The sequence below is a fragment of the Balearica regulorum genome, chromosome 5 (genome assembly GCF_011004875.1).
Source record: "Balearica regulorum gibbericeps isolate bBalReg1 chromosome 5, bBalReg1.pri, whole genome shotgun sequence".
In the NCBI taxonomy this organism is placed as follows: domain Eukaryota; kingdom Metazoa; phylum Chordata; class Aves; order Gruiformes; family Gruidae; genus Balearica; species Balearica regulorum.
The window spans coordinates 38044524-38067469 of record NC_046188.1 but is presented as its reverse complement, the minus strand read 5'-3'; the positions used below and the strand labels follow the sequence as shown (position 1 = coordinate 38067469).

The following is a 22946-nucleotide window of genomic DNA, read 5'->3' as shown; positions in this document are numbered from 1 at the left end:
CTCTTTGGAAGGAAATGACACCTGATTACCCAGGATATGGAGAAGGCTGGGGTACTTAATGACTTTTTTCCCTCAGTCTTCACTGGCAAGTGCTCTAGCCACACTGCCCAAGTTGCAGAAGGCAAAGGCGGTGACTGGGAGAATTAAGAGCTGCCCACTGTAGGAGAAAATCAGGTTCGAGACCATCTAAGGAACCTGAAGGTTCACGAGTCCATGGGAACTGATGAGATGCCTCTGCAGGACCTGAGGGAGCTGGTGGATGAAGTTGCTAAGCCATTATCCATCGTGTTCGAGAAGTGGCAGTCCGGTGAAGTTCCCACCGATTGGAAAAGGGGAAACATAACCCCCATTTTTACAAAAGGAAAAAAGGACAACGCCAGGGAACTAGAAGCCGGTCAGTTTCACCTCTGTGCCTAGTAAGGTCATGGAGCAGATCCTCCTGGAGACTATGCTCAGGCACATGGAAAATAAGGAGGTGATTGGTAACAGCCAACATGGCTTCACTAAGGGCAAATCATGCCTGACAAATTTGGTGGCCTTCTACGATGGGATTACAGTGTTGGTGGATAAGGGAAGAGCAACTGATATCATCTACCTGGACTTGTGCAAAGCATATGGCACTGTCCCGCATGACATCCTTGTCTCTAGATTGGAAAGACATGGATTTGCTTGATGGACCACTTGGTGGAATTGGCTGGATGGTCACACTCAAAGAGTTGTGGTCAACAGTTTGATGTGGAGATTAGTGATGAGTGGTGTTCCTCAGGGGTCGATATTGGGACTGGTGCTGTTCAACATCTTTGTCGGCGACATGGACAGTGGGATCGAGCGCACCCTCAGCAAGTTTGCTGACGACACCAAGCTGTGTGGTGCAGTCAGCACGCTGGAGGGAAAGGATGCCATCCAGAGGGACCTTGATGGGCTTGAGAAGTGGGCCTATGCGCACCTCATGAAGTTCAGCAAGGCCAAGTGCAAGGTTCTGCACGTGGGTCGGCGCAATCCCAAGCACAACTATAGGCTGGGTGGGGAATGGATTGAGAGCAGCCCTGAGGAGAAGGGCTTGGGGGTGTTGGGTGATGAGAAGCTCAACATGAGCCAGCAGTGTGCGCTTGCAGCCCAGAAAGCCAACCCTGTCCTGGGCTGCATCAAAAGAAGTGTGACCAGCAGGGCAAGGGAGGGGATTCTGCCCCTCTGCTCTGCTCTCATGAGACCCCACCTGGAGTACTGCGTCCAGCTCTGGGGGCCCCAGCACAAGAAGGACGTGGAGCTGTTGGAGTGAGTCCAGAGGAAGGCCACGAAGCTGACCAGAGGACTGGAGCACCTCTCCTACGAAGACTGGCTGAGAGAGTTGGGGTTGTTCAGCCTGGAGAAGAGAAGACTCTGGGGAGACCTTATTGTGGCCTTCCAGTACCTGAAGGGGGCCTACAAGAAAGCTGGAGAGGGACTGGTTACAAGGGCATGTAGTGATAGGACAAGGAGTAATGGGTTTAAGTGGAAGGAGGGTAGATTTAGATAACAAGGAAAAAATTCTTTACTATGAAGGTGGTGAGGCACTGGAACAGGTTGCCCAGAGAAGCTGTGGATGCCCCATCCCTGGAATTGTTCAAGGCCAGGTTGGATGGGGCTTTGGGCAACCTGAATTCTACAGTCTTGTCTTGAATGATAAAAAGGGAGGAGAAAGGGTGCCTTATGTTATAACCTCTGGGTTGTCTTGAAGATCTTGCATAAATTAAATTGTTGGAAGCTTGTATGCTTACATCTGATGGACAAGAGCTACCCTTTTCTGGTCCAAATCTGATCAAAGTAAATCTTTCCAATTAAAAAGCCAAATGATGATGGTTAAACATCATACCTTGCAACTACAATGCTGAAATTCCTAGGTGGATATGTCACACCATTTTTTCTATGCATGTGCAACACCCTTATTGTACAGCTGGACATACACCATGTATATCATGCAGCTGTTCCCTTAAGCACTGAATTTAAAGGATTTGCACTTAGTAGGCATAGTGATTGTGCAAGAGGCACATGCTTCCTGCCTGCAGCCTGCTCCTCCCAAAGGTCTCAGAAACAGGAAGGAGAATAGTGGGAGACAGGCTGCTCTTCACAGAGTAAGTGCTGATATTGAGAGCCCTAGACTTGGGCTGAGCAAGCTGTAACTTAAATGAATGCAGGTGGTAAGTCTGCTTTCAGCTGCCATTTTTCTGGGGCAGCCATCACCTTTCCTCCTTTGCTTGATCAGAGATGTGCCCAAAAACACAGTGAGAAGGATATGTTTGTGAGAGGGAAAGAAAATGGTCTAAAGCACTCTGCTGCCACTGCAATTTGTTCCCAGGAAACTCTCAGGGAAGAAGACTCTTCAGAGTGAGCTATGTCCTGCCAGTGGGTTGCCAAAGCCAGTCTCCCTCATATTTAAATAAATTAGACTGAATTTTTAGAGTCTTTCTTAAAGTAACAGAGCAATTGCCAAAACTCCCACTGATCTCTGCAGATCTAGTTTGCAAATCTAGAAATACAGAACTTGATTTTAAACGTATTTGGGGGCAATTTACTTTGTTTTATGAGGAAACAGTTTTATTAATTTGTAGGTCAGTTAAGATGTAATCCCCGCTCCAGTGAGGAAGTAGAAGCCCGAATTTAGATTTTCATCTGTGGGTTTTAGTTTGTTACAGTCTCTTCTGGGGAAAATACACTGTAAACTTCATTATCAGGAAAAAAAAATAAATTGTTAAGGATGAAGTAATCCACATAATGCTTAAGTACTTGTGATAGACATTACATAGAACTGAAGTTGGTATGTGAGGGAGTTTGTGTATATTTTCTGTGTTCTTATTAATAAGACACAAAGTGTAGTTTCAGGTAAGATGTGTGCCAAAAGCCTTTTGGCTGATAAATTTTATAGGCAGAATGGATTAAACAGCCCTGAAGTTCTCCGTAATCCAGGGATAAACAGGAAGCTGCCTGTGTAACTTGCATGCCAGAACACTAGGACAGCAAAGAAGGGCTACTGCATCAGCTGCTTTTCTCGTTGTCCAAAAAGTCTGCTAATGGTGGAAATCCTTGCTCCTCTGCAGGTTTATAGCTCTCTTTTATAGTGTCATCAGTATCCAACAGAATGTAACACTGCCTGAGGTGTAGGAAGGATGAGAGAATAGAGGCTTTTGGGGGACACAATGTGGAAGTATTAACTTGCTGGGATTGTTGAATAGGACAATGTATAACTGTAGTATAAAATTGCAATTCCTTCCCTAGTCTACCTTTTTATTTCCATTGCTGTGCATGAAGTTCACTTGTGAGGGACTTTGTTTTATGCCATAAGCTGTCAAGGGAAATGCCTCCTTTCCTTCAGTATTGATGTAATCCTTCATAATACTGTGGCCATCATGGGAGTTTTTCAGTCCTGTCGTTCCACCTGTAGTGCTAGCAGAAACGACTAGATAAAGTAAACTTTAGCTGTTTGTCACAATGTGCTGTAGGGATTTTGATTAGGGGTTAAATGGGTAGAAAGAACGGGAAGAAATGTAGATACTTTTTAGACGTTTGCTGTCGGTTGCCAAAATAGTAACTTCCAGTGGGTTAAGCAGGGCTGCAGCACTCCTCCAAAGCAGGAGGAAAGGTGAAATGGTTATATGTATTTAATAATTTGCTGCTAGTATAACACTTCATGTAAAACTCATTTCCCCCAACTACTGTCCTGTTCTCTCCCAGTTCCTAGATGGAAGCAGAGTTAAACTGATGCAGCCACTACTTGGTTTGCTTCATAACTGGAGATTGTTCGGGGAAATCCTGTTGCTGCTCCCCTGCAAAATCCAGAAAGCAATTGAAAAGCCTGGAATTCCAGGGACTAGCTGTTCCTAGCCAATAGCAGCTCTGTAGCTAGCAATACCCTCACATAACATGCATTGCAGCCAACAGCACTGGTGAGGTAATACTCTTACAGCTGTAGGTGAGGTTTGATAAGCCCGTAAGATTCAGCTGGCCTTCATTCATTTGAAGGGGATCAGGCTGAGTGCTGAATTCCTGGTTTTAATCAGCAGAGGCTCCTTAGGTGAGGTATAGGTTTTCTTTAGCTTTGTTCAGCTTGATGATAGACTGTCAGTAAAAGGGTTATTTGCTATTAACTTCTAAACTTGTATGGCAGTCAGTGGAATATGGCTAATTGTGCAGTTTTAAACTCATGGCTCTAAGTTGTCAAAATCTTGAATGGAGTAATGATAGCCTAGTGGGTTAGAGAATTCAGATATAGATTCCACTGCTTGTCAGAAACAAATGAGCTGCATCTACTTATTTATCCAGAAAATCTGAGTCTTTTTACACCAGAGTATTTTTCTCCAAAACACATGGCTCTTCTCCACTTGGGTTATAGGACAATTTGTCTTCTAGCTTGCTGTTACATGCCTGCAGCCAGGAGAGTTGGTTTTATCTGCCTCTTTAGTCAGGCAACACTAAACACCTCTACAAATTAAAAATACAATATTTTTAAGCTTACAAAAAAAGTCCTGATTTTGAGTAGATTTTGTTCATATACTGTGAAATTGGTTAACTTTCTGATGGGAAACTGGGAGTGCTTCATGCTCAGCTACTACAGTGAAGAAGATAATTGAAAAGCCAGCATTTCTTGGCACGCATGGGGAAATTTAGACAGTTGCATAGCTCTGAATTGTGAAAAGTTTAGCTCACTTCAAATAGTCATAATTTGATTAGTCTTGCTGACTGAGTCAGGATACAGAGGCGGATTCATTTTACTTTTTCCCAAAGTTCATTCACAGCTTGATATCTCTTCTGTCTCAGATTTAGTGCAATTGAGATTTCCCCCCCTTCACCCCCAGTATACTAATAAGATCTGAATGTGGTGGGCTGGCTACTCAAAAATAGCATATGAAGCACTGTTAAAACAGATCTAAGTCCAGCATGATTACAAGTTGACTAGCGATTCTGGAAATCTTGCTTTTCTGTCTTTAGAATGTGTGAGTATTGTCATTCTTTCAGGTGGACATTAAACTGAAACCAACTGTATTGTTTCTTTTTTAAAAACAGTGCATTGAAAAGCTTAAATACGGTCTCGATTAATGAGGCTGTTGTAAGGCACTCACACCACTAGATGGGGTCTGGAAGCTGTGCCTTTTTTAAGAAAAATCAGAAAAGGCAAGTATGTGCATCTTAAACTGCTTACAATAAAATACATATTGTACATATGTTTTGTTATGGAATTCCTGGGGGCATCTCAGCAAGTCAGTATATGTATATATTTCAAGCAACGACTACGTAATTCCAGCTATTTTTAGGTATTCACATTGTCCCTTCTTCCCTTTTTCCACACAGCCCCATGCCTATCTCCTTCTTTTTTACTGAAATCAAAAGGCCGCTTTTTTCCCTAAGAAAATGATAGTTATCCCCTTTATTCTTTCTTTTCCTATGTTTCCCCCCTACCCCCCTTACATGAACTAATCTGGAAGTTTCTGAGATCAAAATGATTATTGGCCTGTCCTATTAATGACCATCACATACTTTTAAACTCCTTTTCATACTACAAAAAGGCTGTTCATAGAAGTGTTTTCTGCTTGTGATGGGAGTGTTGAGCCTGTGCTTTTTATACAGTGTGTCCTGTTCAAGGGTTAAAATGTGAAGTCTTGGGTCACTGCCAGAAATACATATCTCAGGGCATTTTTGTGAGCCTGGGAGCGCTTATCTAAGAGCTCCCAGGCCCTCATTCCAACCAGGTCCATTGCACTAATTCTGTGGTTGACCTGTTTTTTGAGGCAGCTCATCATGCTCAGAAGTTAGAAAACTAACCTGGAAAAGCTTTGTAGCTTTCTTACGGCCTAGCAAGTTGCTCTGGGTTCAGGGAGGGCCCAGTGAATAGCATAGATGATAGAGGGCAGAGTGGGAGGCCTGTAAGGCTGAGAACAGGAGATAAGAAGGAAGCAAGGCCTCCCTCATTTGAGGAGCAGCGAGCTATTACATATGATCAGCTGCTTGTGGCATTACTGGTTTTTACTTGCTTCAGTTTCTTTTGCTACGCTAACCTTCCCCTTTTTTGTCTCATCAATATGTTCCTTACAAGCATTCCTGGTGGCTTTTTACAAAGTAGAATAGGTGAAACATAACCAAAGTTGGGGGTGATTTACCTTCAAGGCTTCCTGTTTCATGAGAACAAACTATAAGCAGAGAGTGTTTCTGCTTGACACTTGGCTTTTTATGTTCCTGCAGTACAACATAGTGTTCCAGGACACCAGTCTTGAGTAGTGAGTTCTGGGAACACTTTTGTCCCTAGAACTCAAGTACTAGATTAACCTCTGAGTGAGGTAGAAATGCTTAAATGCATTTTGACATTCTTCTGAAAGTTCAGGAGCCCTGTGCTGTCTGTGTAGTTACAAGTCAATGTACTCAAAAAGCCCAATGATGAGTTAAAAAAAAGTCCTTGACTACCAGGGCAGTCCCTTGGTTACTGTAAACCTTATGACATATTTTAAAAGCTAACTTGATCATAAAAGTCATTATAAGCCCAAGTTAAAGGAGTGTCAGTGTTTTCCATCAAGGCTTTACAGACAAAGCCAAGCAGGAACATTAATTCAACTTTGATTTCTGTCTTTGTCTTGGCTGAGGATTAACTGCAGTTCAGAGCCTTTTTAAGCAAACTTTTTTAGCTCACATTAAATGAATGTGTCTAAAAAATGCCAATCAAGAAGGCTTTCTTAACGGACTTCAAACTAATGTCAAATTTGCTTCCTGCGCTGAGAATTCAGAGGAAGCAAACTCCCAAGCTGTTGATGAGGAATACCTGTTGTGAGATATCAGTGAATCACCTAGTGATTAGTTTATTAAATAGTAAGCAAAGTAAAGAGATGGAAACTTCTTCCCTGTACTAGACTAATTAGATTCAGGGGGATCTTGAGGGAGGACTCTGCTTAGCATGTTTATGAATGTTGGGGTGTGTTGATCTTGCCAATGTGTGGAGGACTTTGAAGAGTGTGGCTGGACTGTGCTGCGGGTCTCCAACTGACAGTGTGTTCTCTAACGTCTTTGTCTTCAACAGAGCATTTTCTGCCAAGTGCTAATTACTAGGTGTTCAGCTTAGTTGTGCTGCAAGAAAACACATGTACTGAATGCATAAGTTCTGGTCCAAATCTATTGGAAATCACAGGTACTCGGTACTTAAGAAAATCCAGTTCTTGGATCCTAATTGCTTTGCCTTTTAGTTTCACTTGTTGCATTTAGTTCATGGCCTTTTAAAGACCTGACGAGTATTACCTTCTTGTTTCTGGATCAGTATAATGGTCTCTGATGGCAAGAGGAAAACACTGTATGTACTACATGCCTTCTTTCTGTGGAGGGGTATGGAATATCTCTGTATTCATGGTACTCTAAGGATGCAGAAGTCTTGCAGGTGGTTTATGTTAGATTGACATGCTGACACATAGTTGGAAAAGCTAGGTTTCAGGTTCACAAGTCCTTTGTCGGTTTTGAAATAGAAGTGGTAGCTGCCAGAACTACAGGCAATTTGAGAACAGTCCTTCAGAGTTTAGTTAGATGCATGTCAAATAGACCATCTTTGAAAGAGAGGGCTAAGTATTACTTCTGAGTAGAGGCATGGTTTATTTTGTTGGGGGGTTTTTTGTTGACGGGTGGGAGTGCAGGAACAGGGAGGAAAGGGAGATGTTGAGTGTTTGCAGCTCTGTCTTTACCACAGGTGACATTTATAACCTGTTGCACAGAGAGGACTTCAGAAAACCTGTGTGGTGATGCAGAAGGTATTCTGAGGTCATAAAACCAGCATCGTAACTGAGTCCAAGTCCATAGATTTAGGTCTCCAACAGTTGCCAGTTTTAGTTTCCAGTTTATCTTTAAGGTATTTGATCCTTAAAGATCATACCAGAAGAAAAGAGACAGCAGTTATTTTCTGAGAAATGCTCATGCACGTGCTGAGTTTTATCCTTTCTAGCTTACCTTCCAAAGCTCATTCTAAAAAGTAGCCATTGCCTAGTTTTTATCCATGTGTTACCAAGATGTCTGGTATGTTGGCTATTATGCCGAGCTTCTGGAAGTGCAAATGTGGGATCTAGTATTGTTGATGATTGTGTTGCAGGGAATATTAATCTGGGAGATAACAACAGGATTTGCTTCTGACAATGAGTTTAGTGAGGTTCAGGGTTCTTTAGAGGCTAGAACTGGTGGACTGGAAATTTTCTCAAAGTAGCATCTTTGGTTGTTATTTTTTTTTCCTTACAGGTTTTTAATAAGATGTTACATGATGGCTACAGGAGTGGGATGGCAGGAATAATATGTGGAGAATTAAGGTTTTTCTTCGACTGTTTTGCATGTAAAGAAAGCTTGTGATTCTAATAGTTTCTAATGCATGTGCTTTAGGATTGCCAAAGCCCCTGCAGATGGAGGGGTCCTCTACATCATTGAATCGGCAACTACCTGTTTAAATTATTTCAGTGCTATAGAAGTGTGCTGCATGTTTCTGTTTGGAGACCTTTGTCTCGTGCAGAGCACTGTATTAATGACTGCAGGAAAAATGTGTGTATCTTGGCAACCACTTTTTCATTGTCAAGCTTATCAGTTCATTTCTTTCCTTTCCCTTGTGAACTAACTTTATGCTGCTTCAAGTAATTTATTTAGCTAGATTACAGTATAACAAATATTAAGTGCTGTTTAGGCATGTACCAGTATGGGTCAAACACACTACCTCAAATAGTTGAAGTAACTATTTGTCTTCTCTCACAGTTCAGGAAATAAAACTCATCCCACACATGTACCGTCCTCATCTGTTTGGCTTCTGTGCTGCTTGAGGCAGCTCAACTGATCTGTGTCTCAACCTAGAATTTGAAGCTCTCCTGACCAGGTCCAACTTGACATATTTGCTGCAAATAACACAGAACCTAAACTTAGATATTTTTTCCCCTATTTGTTTTCTATAATTTTTTTAAAAGTTCCTTTTAATGTCATAGAAAGTGAGTGGATTGTTGCTTAAGTTCATGGGAATTGAATTACTCTTTTCTGGAAATCTTTGGGATGTGTTGAAGCAACTTTTGAATGGTAATGGCATCTGGGGGGTGGTATTTGGGAGATTTTTTGGCTTTGTTTTCCTCATTGTAACCATAAATAAATCTCCAGCCTATGGTTGCCACAGGTTTAGCCAAAATCAAATGATTTCTTCAGTGTTAAAAACATCTAAGGCAATCTCCTCTGCCTTTCTAGTAGGGAGCCACTGAAGAAAAAAGGAACTACTTGCAAATAAGCCTTTGTTACTTCGGGCAAAGAGAGATAGTGACAGTCATTAAGGCTTTAGTCATGCTGATGTCTTAAGTGGTATTTCTGCTGGGAAGAGCACTTTCCTGCATATGGACTCCTTTTTTGTGGTTGCCACTTTCAGCCAGTTTATACTTTTTTTTTTCCCCCTTTAAAGACAGAAATGATGTGCTAAAGTTGCAAAAGATGTAAATGAATGAATTTTATTGCTAGATATTTTTTACTCTGAAGCAAATGATCTTTTCTGTTGCTGATGTGAGCACTACCTAAGTGCAAGTCTGCTAAATACTGCCTGGCAGTATTCAAGTGTGTGAAGCAGGTGCTGTAGTCTTTTTCCCACCTTTATGTCTTGTCCTTATGGTGGACTAGGACAGTACCATGTGAAGGGCCCTTTCACTTAGCTTCTGGTTTAGATGTACACATTCCTTATCTCATTTGCAGTCCTGCTTTATGCCTGATGTTGTCAGCCCCTCTTGGGATAGAGGGTTTAGCTTAGCTTTTTCTATGTTTAGGCTGATACCCTTCCTGCAGTGGAGTGTATTCAGGTTAGATCACTGATGTGAAGATCTTAAGAGGGGTTTTTTTCAATGACAGAATAAAAGATTTTTTTACTTTCCTCTAGCATCCCCAGATTTGTTGGTCAGACACACAACTGAGTTTTGGAGTACTGAGGTTCAAACTGTATAATAAAAAAGTGTATTGTTAGTAGTTCAGCATTTAATTCTTTGCTGTTCTCAGATAGGGCTATGGTAACTCTTCTGTTCAGCTTTTCCTGTCTTGATTTAGTATTTTTCTCAGTCCTTCAATAGTTAAAATCACACTATCCATTGCAGATAGTTAGCTCTCCCTCATATACATGAGGATTTTCTAATTGGAAAATTAAACTTTTTCACACCTACCAGGATCCCCGCACTAGTCCTGGTTTGGTTCTGGCCAGGCACTTTAAGCTAGGTATTGTCCCTTTGCTGTGTGAGATCCAGCTTGCTCCCAGAAGCAGCAGTGCTATTCAGGTTTATAATTTTCAAGAATATAAGTAGCTTCATGCAATAAACAAGAAGTCAGGAAACTTGGTTTTGTTTCAGAATGTTGGCTAGGTCTGTTGATTGACCTCTTTTGCCCTCAGTTTTTCCTGTATCAAGGAATGGGAATACTGCCTACTTCAAAAGTGTCATGATGCTTATTTTTTTTTGGTAGCTTTGAAATTCTCTAACACAGGGCTTTCTAAAGCAAGAAATTAAAGTGCAAAGTATTGTCCTTGCAATGCAAATTTAAAAACTATAAAATAGTAATATGTTGTTCAAAAGAAGCTGTGATTTAATGGGATTTTGTAGCCTGCTTTCTTAAGGTAATAGGTCTGTGATCATATAAACCTTGTCCTAATCACCTTTATGCTTTATTTTTATTTAATTTTATTTATTTATTATCTATTTATTAAAATGAGGAAAGGAATTAAGAGATACAGTTTTTTTAAAAAAATAATACAAGGGAGAGATCCCCTTAGTGCATTTACTGGGAGAACACCTGAAATGTTAGTTCAACCCTATTTTAAGACAAGGGAATTAGTCTTTGAAACATCAGTCCATGGGAAACTGTGATGAAACTAGTTTGATGAGACCAAAGTTGCGTGTGCAGTTGCATTCAGTTAGCTTTAACATGTGATTTTTATTCATCTTGTACCTATTAGAGTCTAAAGCTTTACTGATTCAAGATTCGGCTGTGCTTCTGCAGGAGCATCTTGGATCTTGCCACTTTTCCTGTCAAAAGAAAGGCCTACGTTCTTGTTGCTGCTCTTTTCTTTAATTTCAGCTTTTGTAGCTTTGGTAAATTAAAAATTCATGCAGCTTTGCTAGAGAAGAGAAAGGGGGTGAGTGTATAGATGTTATTGGATGAGAGAACAAATCTGTTGCTGATGTTACTCAGCTTTCCTAATGCAATATAAGAATTGCAGCACAGAAGCATGTGTAGGAAAAAATGCTTCATAGGACTGCAGTATTGATAGGTGACTGCTTTTGCATAGGCACTAAGGTGTGAAAATGGATTTACTCTTTAGAAGGAATTACCAACTTTTACACTCAGATTATTTTTCTGATGTAACATTCACTGGTGTCTGTGTTCTTTTTGTTGTACTGACTTCAGTGTGTGCTTCATTTTGGAAGCAGCTCCTGTTTCTTTTGGCCTAAAGGTCATCTTCCCATGCCATGTCTGGCTATATTTGCATCTTCTCTGTCTGGTTATCTGATGGAATCTACTCCTTTGTGTTTTGCTGGATTCAGCTCAGCAGTGTTCTCTCTCACAGTCTGTACTCCATCCTATAAGGTACTATTTCTCAACAGGCTGAGTAATGGACCCTGACTGTAGAATTTAGGGATTAGAAAAGGAGGAAAATGATCAGGTGATTTATCTATGGTTGCTGGACCGTTGCTCTTTAGTTTGTATTCTCTGCTTTCTTTTCTTTTTTAATCTTGCTAAATGTTTTTTTTTTTCTTTTCCTGCAAAGCTATTTTACTGTCTACTAGATCTCGTTTATTACTTAACATTACAGTAACACCTAGATGATTCAAGCAGAGAGTGAGAATAGGACACTCTTGTGCCTGCTGACTCACAGATCTGTAGTTGAGAGCAAGCCTAGGATAGTGAGAATGTTTGGGAACAGATCTGTAATAAGACCAAAATAAACCTTGGATAGAGCTGGAGGAGGATGTGAAACATTCAAACAAATAAGGGTTTTTGTTGTTGTTGTTGTCATTTGCTACTGTTTAATTGCTATTAATGGCAGAGGTAAGCCTTAAATCCTAGAAGGATAAAAGTAATACAGATGAGGGGGAGAGTTTAATATACTTTATGTCTCTGCTCCTATTATCTTCCTTAAAATACTGAAATTCTGTAGGTTTTTTTTCCTGTGAGTGAAGGCAGGATAAAGGAAAACATAATGCTTTCTGGAGAACTGCCTGAGATCACTGGTGAAGCAACATTAGCATTCAGTGACTCAATTAGATTATAAGGGCCAAAGCATGCAAGCCTTTGTTGTTACGAGGTCTGGCTGCTCTGAGTACGTAAATCTGGTGATGTTTGACGTTCTTAAGGCTCCAGAATCTGCAGTCAGTTTTCAGATAAGAATATGTCTTAGCAAAAAAAATTAATAAATTATTGTATGGACGAAAGCTTCTGTTCACCTTAGAGCTTGCCAAGCAAGAAAGTTTATTAATGATGGGGGTTTCCTTCTTACACTATTTTACACGTTCCTGACCCTAACAGTAAAGAGCAGAAGGAATGATGTGTTCTTAAACATTCCAAATCATCACCCTAAATTCCCTACTTTTCCAGTCTTGGTGGATGCAGTTGATTTTACTTGTATGTTCTTTTTGAAGGAAAGCAAAGGTGTTTAGTTTTGCTAACAATACACGGCCTTTATTTTATGTGGTTATTCTTTAAATTCCAAGCAAGTACCCCTTGCTTCCTGTTAAGGACTCTGGGGGATGTAGTTCTTGAAGAGATTTCTTGTAAAGGTAGTGGGATAATCAGAAATAGTGAGGACAGTATTTAGAAAAATGAGCACATTACTGAGAAATAATAAAATCCTGGGTATGGCTTGTGTACTTTTTTAATCTTAAGACTCTGATGAACTTCCTTCATATTTGTTAACACTTCTGATTACATATGGAGAAACTCCATATACTTTGACATGATTTACCTGCTTTTCAAAGAAACTATCTTGAGATTTCTGTGAGACTTGTAATCTACTTTTAAAAAAAAATCATGTTAATCGATCCTGTGGTTGTTTTTCTATCATTAGTTAATTTGGCTCTTTCTAAGTGTTTGCTCCAGGCTAAATAAGAATTTTGTGTTTTTACACACACAGAATAATTTTCTTCCAAATAAAACCTCAAACTTTTCTGCAGTTTTCCAGGCCAAGATTCTGTTTGCCAAGTTTCATTCCAGTTCTTTTTGCACAGTTAGAAGTTCCTCAATTTTGTGGTTACAGAAATGCTGACAAACACAGTTGTATGCAATGATGTGTATTAGTTACAAGCATTCAATTCATTTTTTCCTTTTAAGGTCATTCTTTCATTAAGTTAGTTTCACACACTGCTGTTTATGATGTCAACCAATCCTTCCCTCCTTCCCTCCCTTCCCCCTCTTTAAATGACACTCATTTCCCAAGAACAGTGTCTGTACTAAGGTTCACTGTCAGATTTGTGACTTATCAAGAGAAGCCATTAATGGTTTTATTTAATGGTTCTATTTAATGCTTCATGCATGCTGCTTTTATTTTATTTCTATGAAGACACTGATTTTCTCTCAGTTTTAATGGCCACTGTCTCTTGCCAAGCTAACTTTTGAATAACCTAGGTTAAGCATGTGTTACCACTCAGGCAGTCAATTTTTCAAAAAAAGGATGAAACAACTTCTTTGTTTAGAAAAGGGGAGAGAGGAGCACAGGGAAATGCTTTTTTCAGGTATAGATCTTTCCTGCAAATTCTGAATGCAGAGGCTACTTGTTTCCTCACCCCACTAGCTGCCAGTAGAAATGGATTTATTTACATTAGTGGTGCTATGCCTGTATTTAAAGCCTTCCATTGTTTGGCTGAGCTGGTATTTAGTTAACACTTGAGTGCTGCCCTGTGTGCAGTATATCCAGCTACGGAAATGACCATATTGCACATAACTGTCCGTTCTCTCCCTCCTCAGCCTCCCTCCAGCTCCAGCATGTGTGTTTGGATTGTAATGTTCCATCTGTGGACTAAATATTTGTCTTAATCACACAACATGACTTTTTTAAAAAATCAGAAGTGCATGTGTCTGTCTCTATGTTGCTTCCAGAGCTGGTAGGCAACATCAGCATTCCACAGCAGGCTGGGTGAGCAAAATTTGGAAGCACACTAAATCCCACAGTAGTCTGGGTCTGGATTCATATAGATAATGCTTCTGGCAGAAAGGGCACCCATCTTGTTCAGATATACCCTTTTGGGTAGGATTGCCTTCAGATTTCTCACTCTCCACCACGGTCTGGTCTTTGAGGTGGGAATATTGCTTTTAGTCTGATGCAAGTAAACTTTTCAGTAAGTGCAAGAAGGTGTTCCCTCTGAAATTCCTTTGCTGGAGCATGCAATAAGGAGCAGACAGAAGTGGCAGTTCTAACATGAGCAACATATCCAAGCATGTCTCCACTGCCCCACGTAATCCTGCATGAAAAAATCGAGAAGTAGCACTGACTAAAGATACAGAGCAGCACCACAATGCAACCAGGAAAGTGAGGGTACTCATTTGAACACTGAACATGCTTTAACACAGCTCTCCCCTTCCTCTTCCCTCCCCACTCAAAAAAAAAAAAATAGGAAGAGCAAAAGCTCTAGTTCTGATTAGTTAGAAGATTTTTTTAAGAGTTCCTTGATTCAGACATCCTCTTTAGTACTAATGAGTATTAGTAGTGGTTTAATACTGTAAAAAATAACGTAACTTCCCCCAGCTTCTTCCCTGGGGACGGCTCACTGCTTTTTCCTACAGTTTTGATGGAGGTGAATACTCTAGAAGACATCTTGGGCAATTTTTTTTTTTTTTTTTTTCCTAAAACCAGCATGATTGTTCTATAATCAACTAAATTTTATAATGGAAAATGCTGAAGTCCTGGGGTTCCTCAGTTCTAAATACTGCTACCATGTGCACTGCATGTAGTAGGAGGCAGAGGAAGAGAGATTTCTCAAATCCTTTATGTCCTCTATTTGTGAGCTAGGTTCCTTGCTTTTCCACCAACATGGAGCCATCAGCTGCACCTCTCCATAACCCTCCCCATCATATTTCTGATTGTATCTCTCGGACTGTTCTCCTCTGTTCTTCTCTGTTCTTTTCCCTTTGAGCCAAATGTCATGTTCAAGGAACTGCAGCACAAACTGTATTTCCATTACATGTGTGGCTGAATTGTGTGGATTCAGGGTATGAGGTAGGCAAAGCAGTAGATCTTTTGAGGGGTCTTAACTATGCAGCTCCTTAATTCTAGAGTTCTTATGTGTGTACGTGATTGTAATTTCTGAAGTTCTAGTCTGTCTTATTTAATTTAATTTCTGAAGTAAAATAGTCTTTTAGAGCTTTGTTACAATAAAGTTACTGAAACACAATACAGAATTCAACTCCAAGAGGTGTTTTCTTTGGTAGCTTTGACTGCTATAGGAGCTTAATGAAAACATCTGTAAGCAGAATGGAAGCTAGTTTAATATTACACTACTATTACTATAAAATACAATCTCAAAATATTTCAGACAGGGCATAATAATAGTAACCATGGAAACTTTGCCTGAAGATTTGAAAGGATGGGGCATCTGGTAGGCTCCCTCACTTGTAGGCAGGAGAGAATTCTGGGTTGGGGTTTAGATTGAGGAGAACTGGTAATGATGAGAGGGGCTTAGTCTTGGTGCAGGGGTGACAGCTCCTTAACATTAATTCTGGTTGGTGCATATATGTTACGGCATTCTTATCCACAGTGGAGAACTTGTACATTTTTATAGAAAAATTGACCTTTCTTAGCCAAAAAAAAAATATAAATCTGACTTCATTTCTTCTGCGTGTTTTTTTGGATCGGGGTTTTGTGTGGTTTTGTTTGGGGTTTTATTGTTTAATTTTTTTGGTGGTTTGGTTTGGGTTTTTTAAGGAAGTGGAAACTTCCATAGAAAAATTTTTTTGCTTACGTAAACCTATTAGGAGAGGGGGAAGAAAAAAAAAAAACCCTCATGTGTGTTTTGGGTTTTTTTGGGAGGAGAAGGTTTTGTTTTGTTTTGGGTTTTTTGGTTTTGGTTTGGTTTTTTTTATGCCTGATTGAGTATTTTGAGCTGGCTGAGTACTTCATTGATCTTGATGAACAGAAACTAGGGCTGATGGGGGGGAGCCTAAATCCTCGTCTCTAAGGTTACAGTTTCTAGTATTAAATTTTTTCATGTTTTTATTAAAAAACATAAACACTATTAAGAGAAGCTCAGCAGCTTTGCCTAAGAGAAGGAAAATGCACACACAGATGTGAAAGAGCAGGACTCTTCATGCTGATATAGGCATTTAGAATTTTTGGTGCCCAGCTTGAAGCTCTTACTAGTTGGCTGTGAAAATGTGACTTCTGGTTCCTTTGTGGCACCCTGGCTTTGACTGTTCAGTTCACAAAGCACGTGGTGTGCGAGAGCAGTGTATTTCTAGTGCATTCGTTATGTGGAATCTTCTTTTTTGGTTTTGTTTTACTCTGGCTTAGGAACAATAGCTTTTTAACTTTACAGTATCTCATGTAATGATGCATGCTTCAACCTGCGTGGAATGTGGCTTCCCATCCATGTAGAGTGACTCATTTTTCACAAATGTTGGGGCAGAGGACTACATCACAAAGTATAGTGCATTAAAATCTATGAATAACCTTCCCTCTAGAATGTGCAAATTCCGTGTTGGCATGCCTTGTCTGGTCCAGAAGGCACATAAAAGTCACAGCTCTTCACAAGATTTGATCAGGATTGCTCAAAACCTGTTAACAAAAGGTCGAGCTCTGGTACTGCTTCAGGAGGTTTCAGTGATCACTGAACAAAAAAGGGATAAAATATCTTCCTTTTTTGTCTCCATTTCCATACACACAATCATGTCAAGTACAGGGATTGAATTATGTCTTTGAAAAAAAACAGAAAGCCCATACAACGCAAGCTGAATTTCAGGTATGCTTTGATTGTCTTTAGGTTCCTGGATGGAACAAATTCCATATTCTGTTACTGTTTTAAGGAGAGAACTTGGAAACTTGTGACCTTTTGGCTTTGTCTTGTATGTGTCAATAAGAACTGATACAAATACTCCAGCTCTGATCATACAGCCTTATATGGGACAAGGAAACTAGCTAATTCAACCATGTGAGAGTTTTAGGTAATAGTGTCATGTGGTAGCATAATTGTCTTGCTTACTTGGCAATATTTTTAGATTAAGCAAGTTTGAGATTAGCTAAGTGACATTTTAGCATTTCTTGCAATAACTTGTTTGTAAGATGGCTTTTTATTTAAGACTGCTGGAACTGATTGTAGAGTTCAAACATCCTCTGACACCTTGTAGAAATGCAAATAGAAGCAGAAGTGAGATAATGGTCAGAGTATCTACAGTTGGAGAAAATGCCATCCAGTGCCAAAGCAGAAGTAAAAAAAAAGTTTGGGCTGGCTGGATTCAGGCACTAGCTAAACATAAAGACCTGAGTGCTGGTAGGGTCAGTCACAAATGCAGACATCCCAGAATTATAAGAACAGCCTTTTTAAGGTTAAGGCTACTTATTCGGTAAGACTTTGCTCCTATGGAGGAAATGTATTTGTTATTAACAGTCTACTCACGGTCTTCAACTTTACTCTTCTGAAGACTTTATAGTCTTAGTATTTTGATAGTTTGTCATTCAGGTTTTGGATCAAGTTTGTTCAGGAATTGATGCTTTGAAGCAGAAACTAAATAGGATTATAGTTAGTGGGCTTGTTTGTTTGAAAGGACTCGGTAAGGTTAAAGAGAGAGTTTTATCTTTAAGTAGTTCAGTTCATACGTGCACCCATCTCATTTGTTTGCTCTGTCTTTTCTTAGTTCACTGCTCCGCTATGGTGGAAACCTCTCCCTTCAGAGTGCCATGAGTGTCCGGTTCAACAGCAATGGAACCCAGCTGCTGGCACTGCGTCGGCGCCTTCCCCCAGTCCTCTATGACATCCACTGCCGGCTGCCTGTCTTCCAGTTTGACAACCAAGGGTACTTCAACTCATGTACCATGAAGAGCTGCTGTTTTGCAGGTGATCGTGATCAGGTAATAAGCAAGCAATGCTGTTCCAAGTCTCCAGAGTTTCCATGAGTGTTTGAAAACACCTCTGTGAGGTTCTTTTTCTGATTCAGGAGATAAAACAGGGGGCAGGACATGTGTAGGCTTACCTCAGAACTGTTTTGCAATGTAGGCTCTGAGAGAAGAAAAACATATACCAAAACACATGATAAATTTTACCTCATGTTTGATGTGATCCAATACTTACTTGGACGGTGATATTCATAAGGAAAATATTTGCAGAGGCTTTTTAGGTCCAGTTAATATGATTTTAGAACCATGAGTATACGATATTATCTACATATGATAAGGAAGCATCTTCCTTTCATTTCAGTATTGCTACTGAGTGCAGTAGAGGCAATCCTACAAAGCATAAATATTGTAAATTTATAGAGTTATTGATTCTTATTTCAAATTATAATGGTTCTCCTTTAAGACCATACTACTAGATCAGATTATAGGTCTTTATAGTTCAGCGTTCTGTAAGTGGTGATGGCAGGTGGTTAGGAAGGAACAGTTTGTTACTTTACTGAAGCAGGACTCTGTACTAGTAATCACAAAAAAATAGGTCATACATGAAGGGACTAACAGCAGTTTGAATGATTCTAGATATTTTCTTTGGGCAGCTGTATTTAATAACCACTAACACTGGTTAAGGACAAAAAAATGTATTTTCAAGCCATGATAGTATAGAACTAAGATTTGAAAATTTCTTTGCTGTCATCAGTAAAATTACTGCAGTCAGAATTTGGTCATTAATTCTATTGTTGCTGCTGCAGGAGGCAGAGTTGAGCTTCTTTCAGATTGCAAGCAGGAAATACATTTATGTCACTGAACTTGAGCAGTGTTTCTGATTTTTACATAGTTTTTGGCAGGAGTGTTAAAATGCAATAATGAAACCATTTTAAAAGAGAGTGGTTTACTATAAAGAATGGGCAAACACATGTATTGTTTAAGAAGAAAACTGCTGATGATTTGTGGTCCATTATTTAGTCAGCCTAAAGATGACACTCTTTCTCCTCTGGAAGTCAGAATAGACCTGTGTACGCTCTGACATATAGTTTAGCTTCTCATCTGTTACTGAAGGTCTAGCTAAAAGCTAGATAAATACTTTCTAAGCCATTTGCTTATGGATATGGTGTTATTTTAATAGGAAGAATATGGCTGTTCTGTATCAGGTTGATGCGGTACTTCAGAAGCCCCCATTTTTAAAAAACTTTATATTGTTTTGGCTTGATGGACTTTCTGTTCAGACAAGTAGCAGCACATAATGCTACTAAATACTTGGAAATCAGAGCTAAAGACATTTATATTCCCTTATAAATGCTGTAAGAAGCTAATAGGGAGGATGAAGTTTAATATGTAATGTTAGAGAGATGTAAAATTTGACATTTAGAAACCTGCTCATACGCATCTTCTAATGGGAAGAAAAAAGATAATGAAGTCACAGAAAATGCCAACATGTGGTCCAACTGTATATGTCTGAAACTGTCCAGTAATGCTCAAATTCAGCTAGCTAAGATCGTTAACACTATGGATAGTCCTTAGGGACTGTCTTTTACAGAGAACCCACTTCCAATTACAGGTGTATCTAGAAAAGAAGCTTAGAGTTGGAACCTACTGTAAAATACCCAAGATGAAGAAAAAAAAAAATTACCGTGTGTTTTGAGTTTTGCCCTTCTATACAACTAGTATGCTTTTGCTCTTTGGTGAGGTTTGTGAGTATGGAATAATGTATATAAGACTCCCCCCGCAAATCAGAATTCACCAAAAAAAGAAATAAGTCTGTTTCCAATTTAATCTGGTTCCAGCCCCCTCTCCCATTTAATATTGCCGTCTTTTGCCTTAATAAAGAACAACTTTCATTCGAGATCCATGCAAAGTGAGCTTCATAGAATTTCTTGGTTATATTTCCTTGTACGATCAAAACTTTGTAGGGGCTAAGGCTCATTTGAAGGGGTCTGAGGATAAGAAAGTTGTGTTCAAATTATAAGCAGCACTTGTGGTAGGAAGGCTTCTTCAGTAATTTTCTCTCATTGCGCCTCTGATTTCCTCTGCCTTCAATTTTTCTTTTCATCTTTATTAAACTGATGACTGGGTCTTTCTTCCTCTTTTAAGCTGTCTTAAATAGTTAGGTTTTAATACTTCATACAGAGCCTAGTAATTTAAAAATGTGACTCTCCTGTGTTCAAAAACTACTATGTGTTTTCTGCGCTGTTAGTTCATCTGATAAAGTTGCATTTTGATTCTATGTTTTAACCCAACAAACAAAGGAATATCCTTAACTGATCAGTGCTTAGAATGCAGTTGCATTGGAAAAAGGATGAACTGCTGAAAGGGGGAGACCTTTCTTACCCAGCAGAGGTGATACAAGGCCTTTCACTGATTCAACTTCCTAACCTAGCAGAAGCATTTACTTCTTTTTTTCTGGGTTAAATTAGACCTATATTGGTACTTCGAGGGCTCTGGCAAGCATTTGAATGCAATCTAAGGAATGGATCAGAGGGTGGGTGAGAGATGGAGACCTCACCATTCAGTGCTGTGAGACTCAGCTCCTCACAGAACTACAGCCTTTGCTAATCTTTCTATGAAGTTTGTACATGGAAAATGGTTTACTCACAGAAGGTTTTCCTGTAAATCATGACCATCAGGGTTTAAAAATCCACAACTGTTAGTATCTTAGTACTTACCTTTGGAAGTTTGCTGTAACACAGTGGTGAAAATCTACAGAGAAGGTAAATAACACCGTGTTCTATATGGAGCTGTTGGATTCTAATATGGCAAAAAGGAACAGATTCCAAGCTGCAAGTACACAACCTAGGAGTTCTCTATAAGAGATCACCCTTATATTTTAAGACATTAAATACTTAAGTTCCCAGAATGATCAGATGTGTTACTCTTACTTTGACAAGGTATGTGTGTTAAATTAATACAATTTCTTTGCACAAATAGAATATAGACTGCTAGTTGGGGAACAGCTTGATTGGTTTGTTGATGGTGGTTAGGCTCTGTATACTAATCTTTTCTCAGTATTGTCTTTTAGTGCCCACAGATTGTGTCAGGTACTCAACAGGACTTGGATCCAGAGCTCCTGACTTGTCACTGTAGCAGGGAGCCTGCTACCAGCAGGTGTGCAGTGATCTGCATACCAGCTCATTTTATTGGAGCACCTGTGTGCAAGTAGATTGAAACCTCTGAACAAAGAATGAAATATCATTAATGCTTTAAGGAACAAAACTTAGAAAGATTCACCTGTTAACCCCAATGATTTTTAATTTTTTTTTAAGTTTAAAAGAACACATTCTGAAGTGCTTAGATGGTTTTGAGTTGTTGCAGGTATTTTGGGTTTGTGGGTTGTAGCACAACCTAAGTGACAGGGATTTCCTCATCAGGAGGATGAACAGCTTTGCTTCTTTTTGTGTCCTTGCAAACTGTTGTTTTCTTCCAAAAGCATTATTGCCCCAGTCCTCATGAACCTGCTTTGAAAATCAGCAAACACTATATGCAAGCATTTTTCATAGAAATGCCACAGTCAAACTTTCCTTGTTTCCTACAACTATCAAAGCTTGAGAGGCTATGTTTAGCTGGTGTTTTATTTGCACCCATTTATAGTTGCCTACACTTGCTCCTCTCAGAACTCTGTCTTTTGTCCATGTCATGAGTGTAACAACCTCATTCACATGCCACCAATTTTTCCTTTCTTTGTAGGAGAGCTCTGATGTTGGTAGATAGTCACATTTAAACTGTGTGTCATTTGCGTTATCTGGGAGCTCACTTGAGTCATACAGCTGTGGAAGAGAGGAAGCGTAATATAGGCTAGATGGATCAAGCATGACTCTCAGCTGCCCACTCTCTCTGTTGGCTGTAGAGATTTATGGGAGAGCATAATCTATCCATCCTTCTGGTACAGGTGTCCAGGCCCAGAATTTTAAAGGCATTTATTTATGCCAGCTCCTGCTGGCTTTACCCTACTGTGCACAAGTGTTTGTTTACATAGAAATCATAAAATTCTGAGAATGTCGAGTTTTGTCAGGGTACTGGGAGAATTTCCATTCTTGTCAGCATTAGAATTTGGGAAATGCTGTTTAAATACTAAGGATTTTTAGTTGCTGGACTGGTATGGAAACTATCTTCTTGGATCTGAGGATATGGGAAGTATTAAAGGGCTTCAGGTAACCAAAAGCATTTTTAAGTGTGGGAGTCTCAGAGGCCATGGTGATGGACAGCAGCAAAAAAAGCCCCACAAAACCCCACAAAAGACAAAACTCCCTTCAAACTAAAATAGACCAAAAGCTTTTCTTGGTCAAGAATTGTTGCCTGTTCATAATGATGAATCCTATCAGCTCATTCCTTTCTTCACTGTGCAGATAATGTGAGGCTCTATAATGCCTGTAGCTGTAAAATCAACTGCTTATTGCCCGCTTTAAAAAAAGGCGGGGGTGGGGAGAAATAACTTGTACCCTGTGAATCAAACAAAAAGTGTCTTGACTCTGGCATGCCCTCAGACATTACATCACCACTCAGCCTTTTCTGTTGACATTACACTGGTATAAGAGAGTTTCAGGAATGCACTGCTCACGGTACTGCAGACTGCTCCAACTCCCTATAAAGTTACAGCCTTCATTATGTGGAAGTCTGCGTGTGCTAAATAGCTCTGGTTAGGGACAGCCCAGTTTTTAGCAGGACAGAATTATTACATGAATGTAATCCTTCCAAGAACAGGATTAGCTGTATAAGTGCCAGGGATCTTATATGGTTGTGCATGGCCTTTGTAACTTTTCTTCTGTGTTCTTCTCGTGTCATTTAACTTAAAGGCCATTTGTCTCAGGTAATAGTATTTACCAATGTCTAGCTTTAAAAACTAAAAAGAAGAAAGGGTATTATTCTTCTAAAGAAT

At 39.7% G+C, this 22946-nt stretch overlaps 1 protein-coding gene across 2 annotated transcripts in view; it reads left to right on the top strand.

Annotated features, from left to right (window-relative positions):
* Nucleotides 1–22946, top strand: part of DCAF5 (DDB1 and CUL4 associated factor 5) — a 78036-nt gene that overhangs the window by 24537 nt on the left and 30553 nt on the right. For both annotated transcript variants that reach the window (XM_075754207.1, XM_075754208.1), the window contains exon 6: nucleotides 17824–18037. In XM_075754207.1, coding sequence (XP_075610322.1) covers nucleotides 17824–18037 — 214 coding nt within the window. The remainder of the gene's footprint in view (nucleotides 1–17823; nucleotides 18038–22946) is intronic.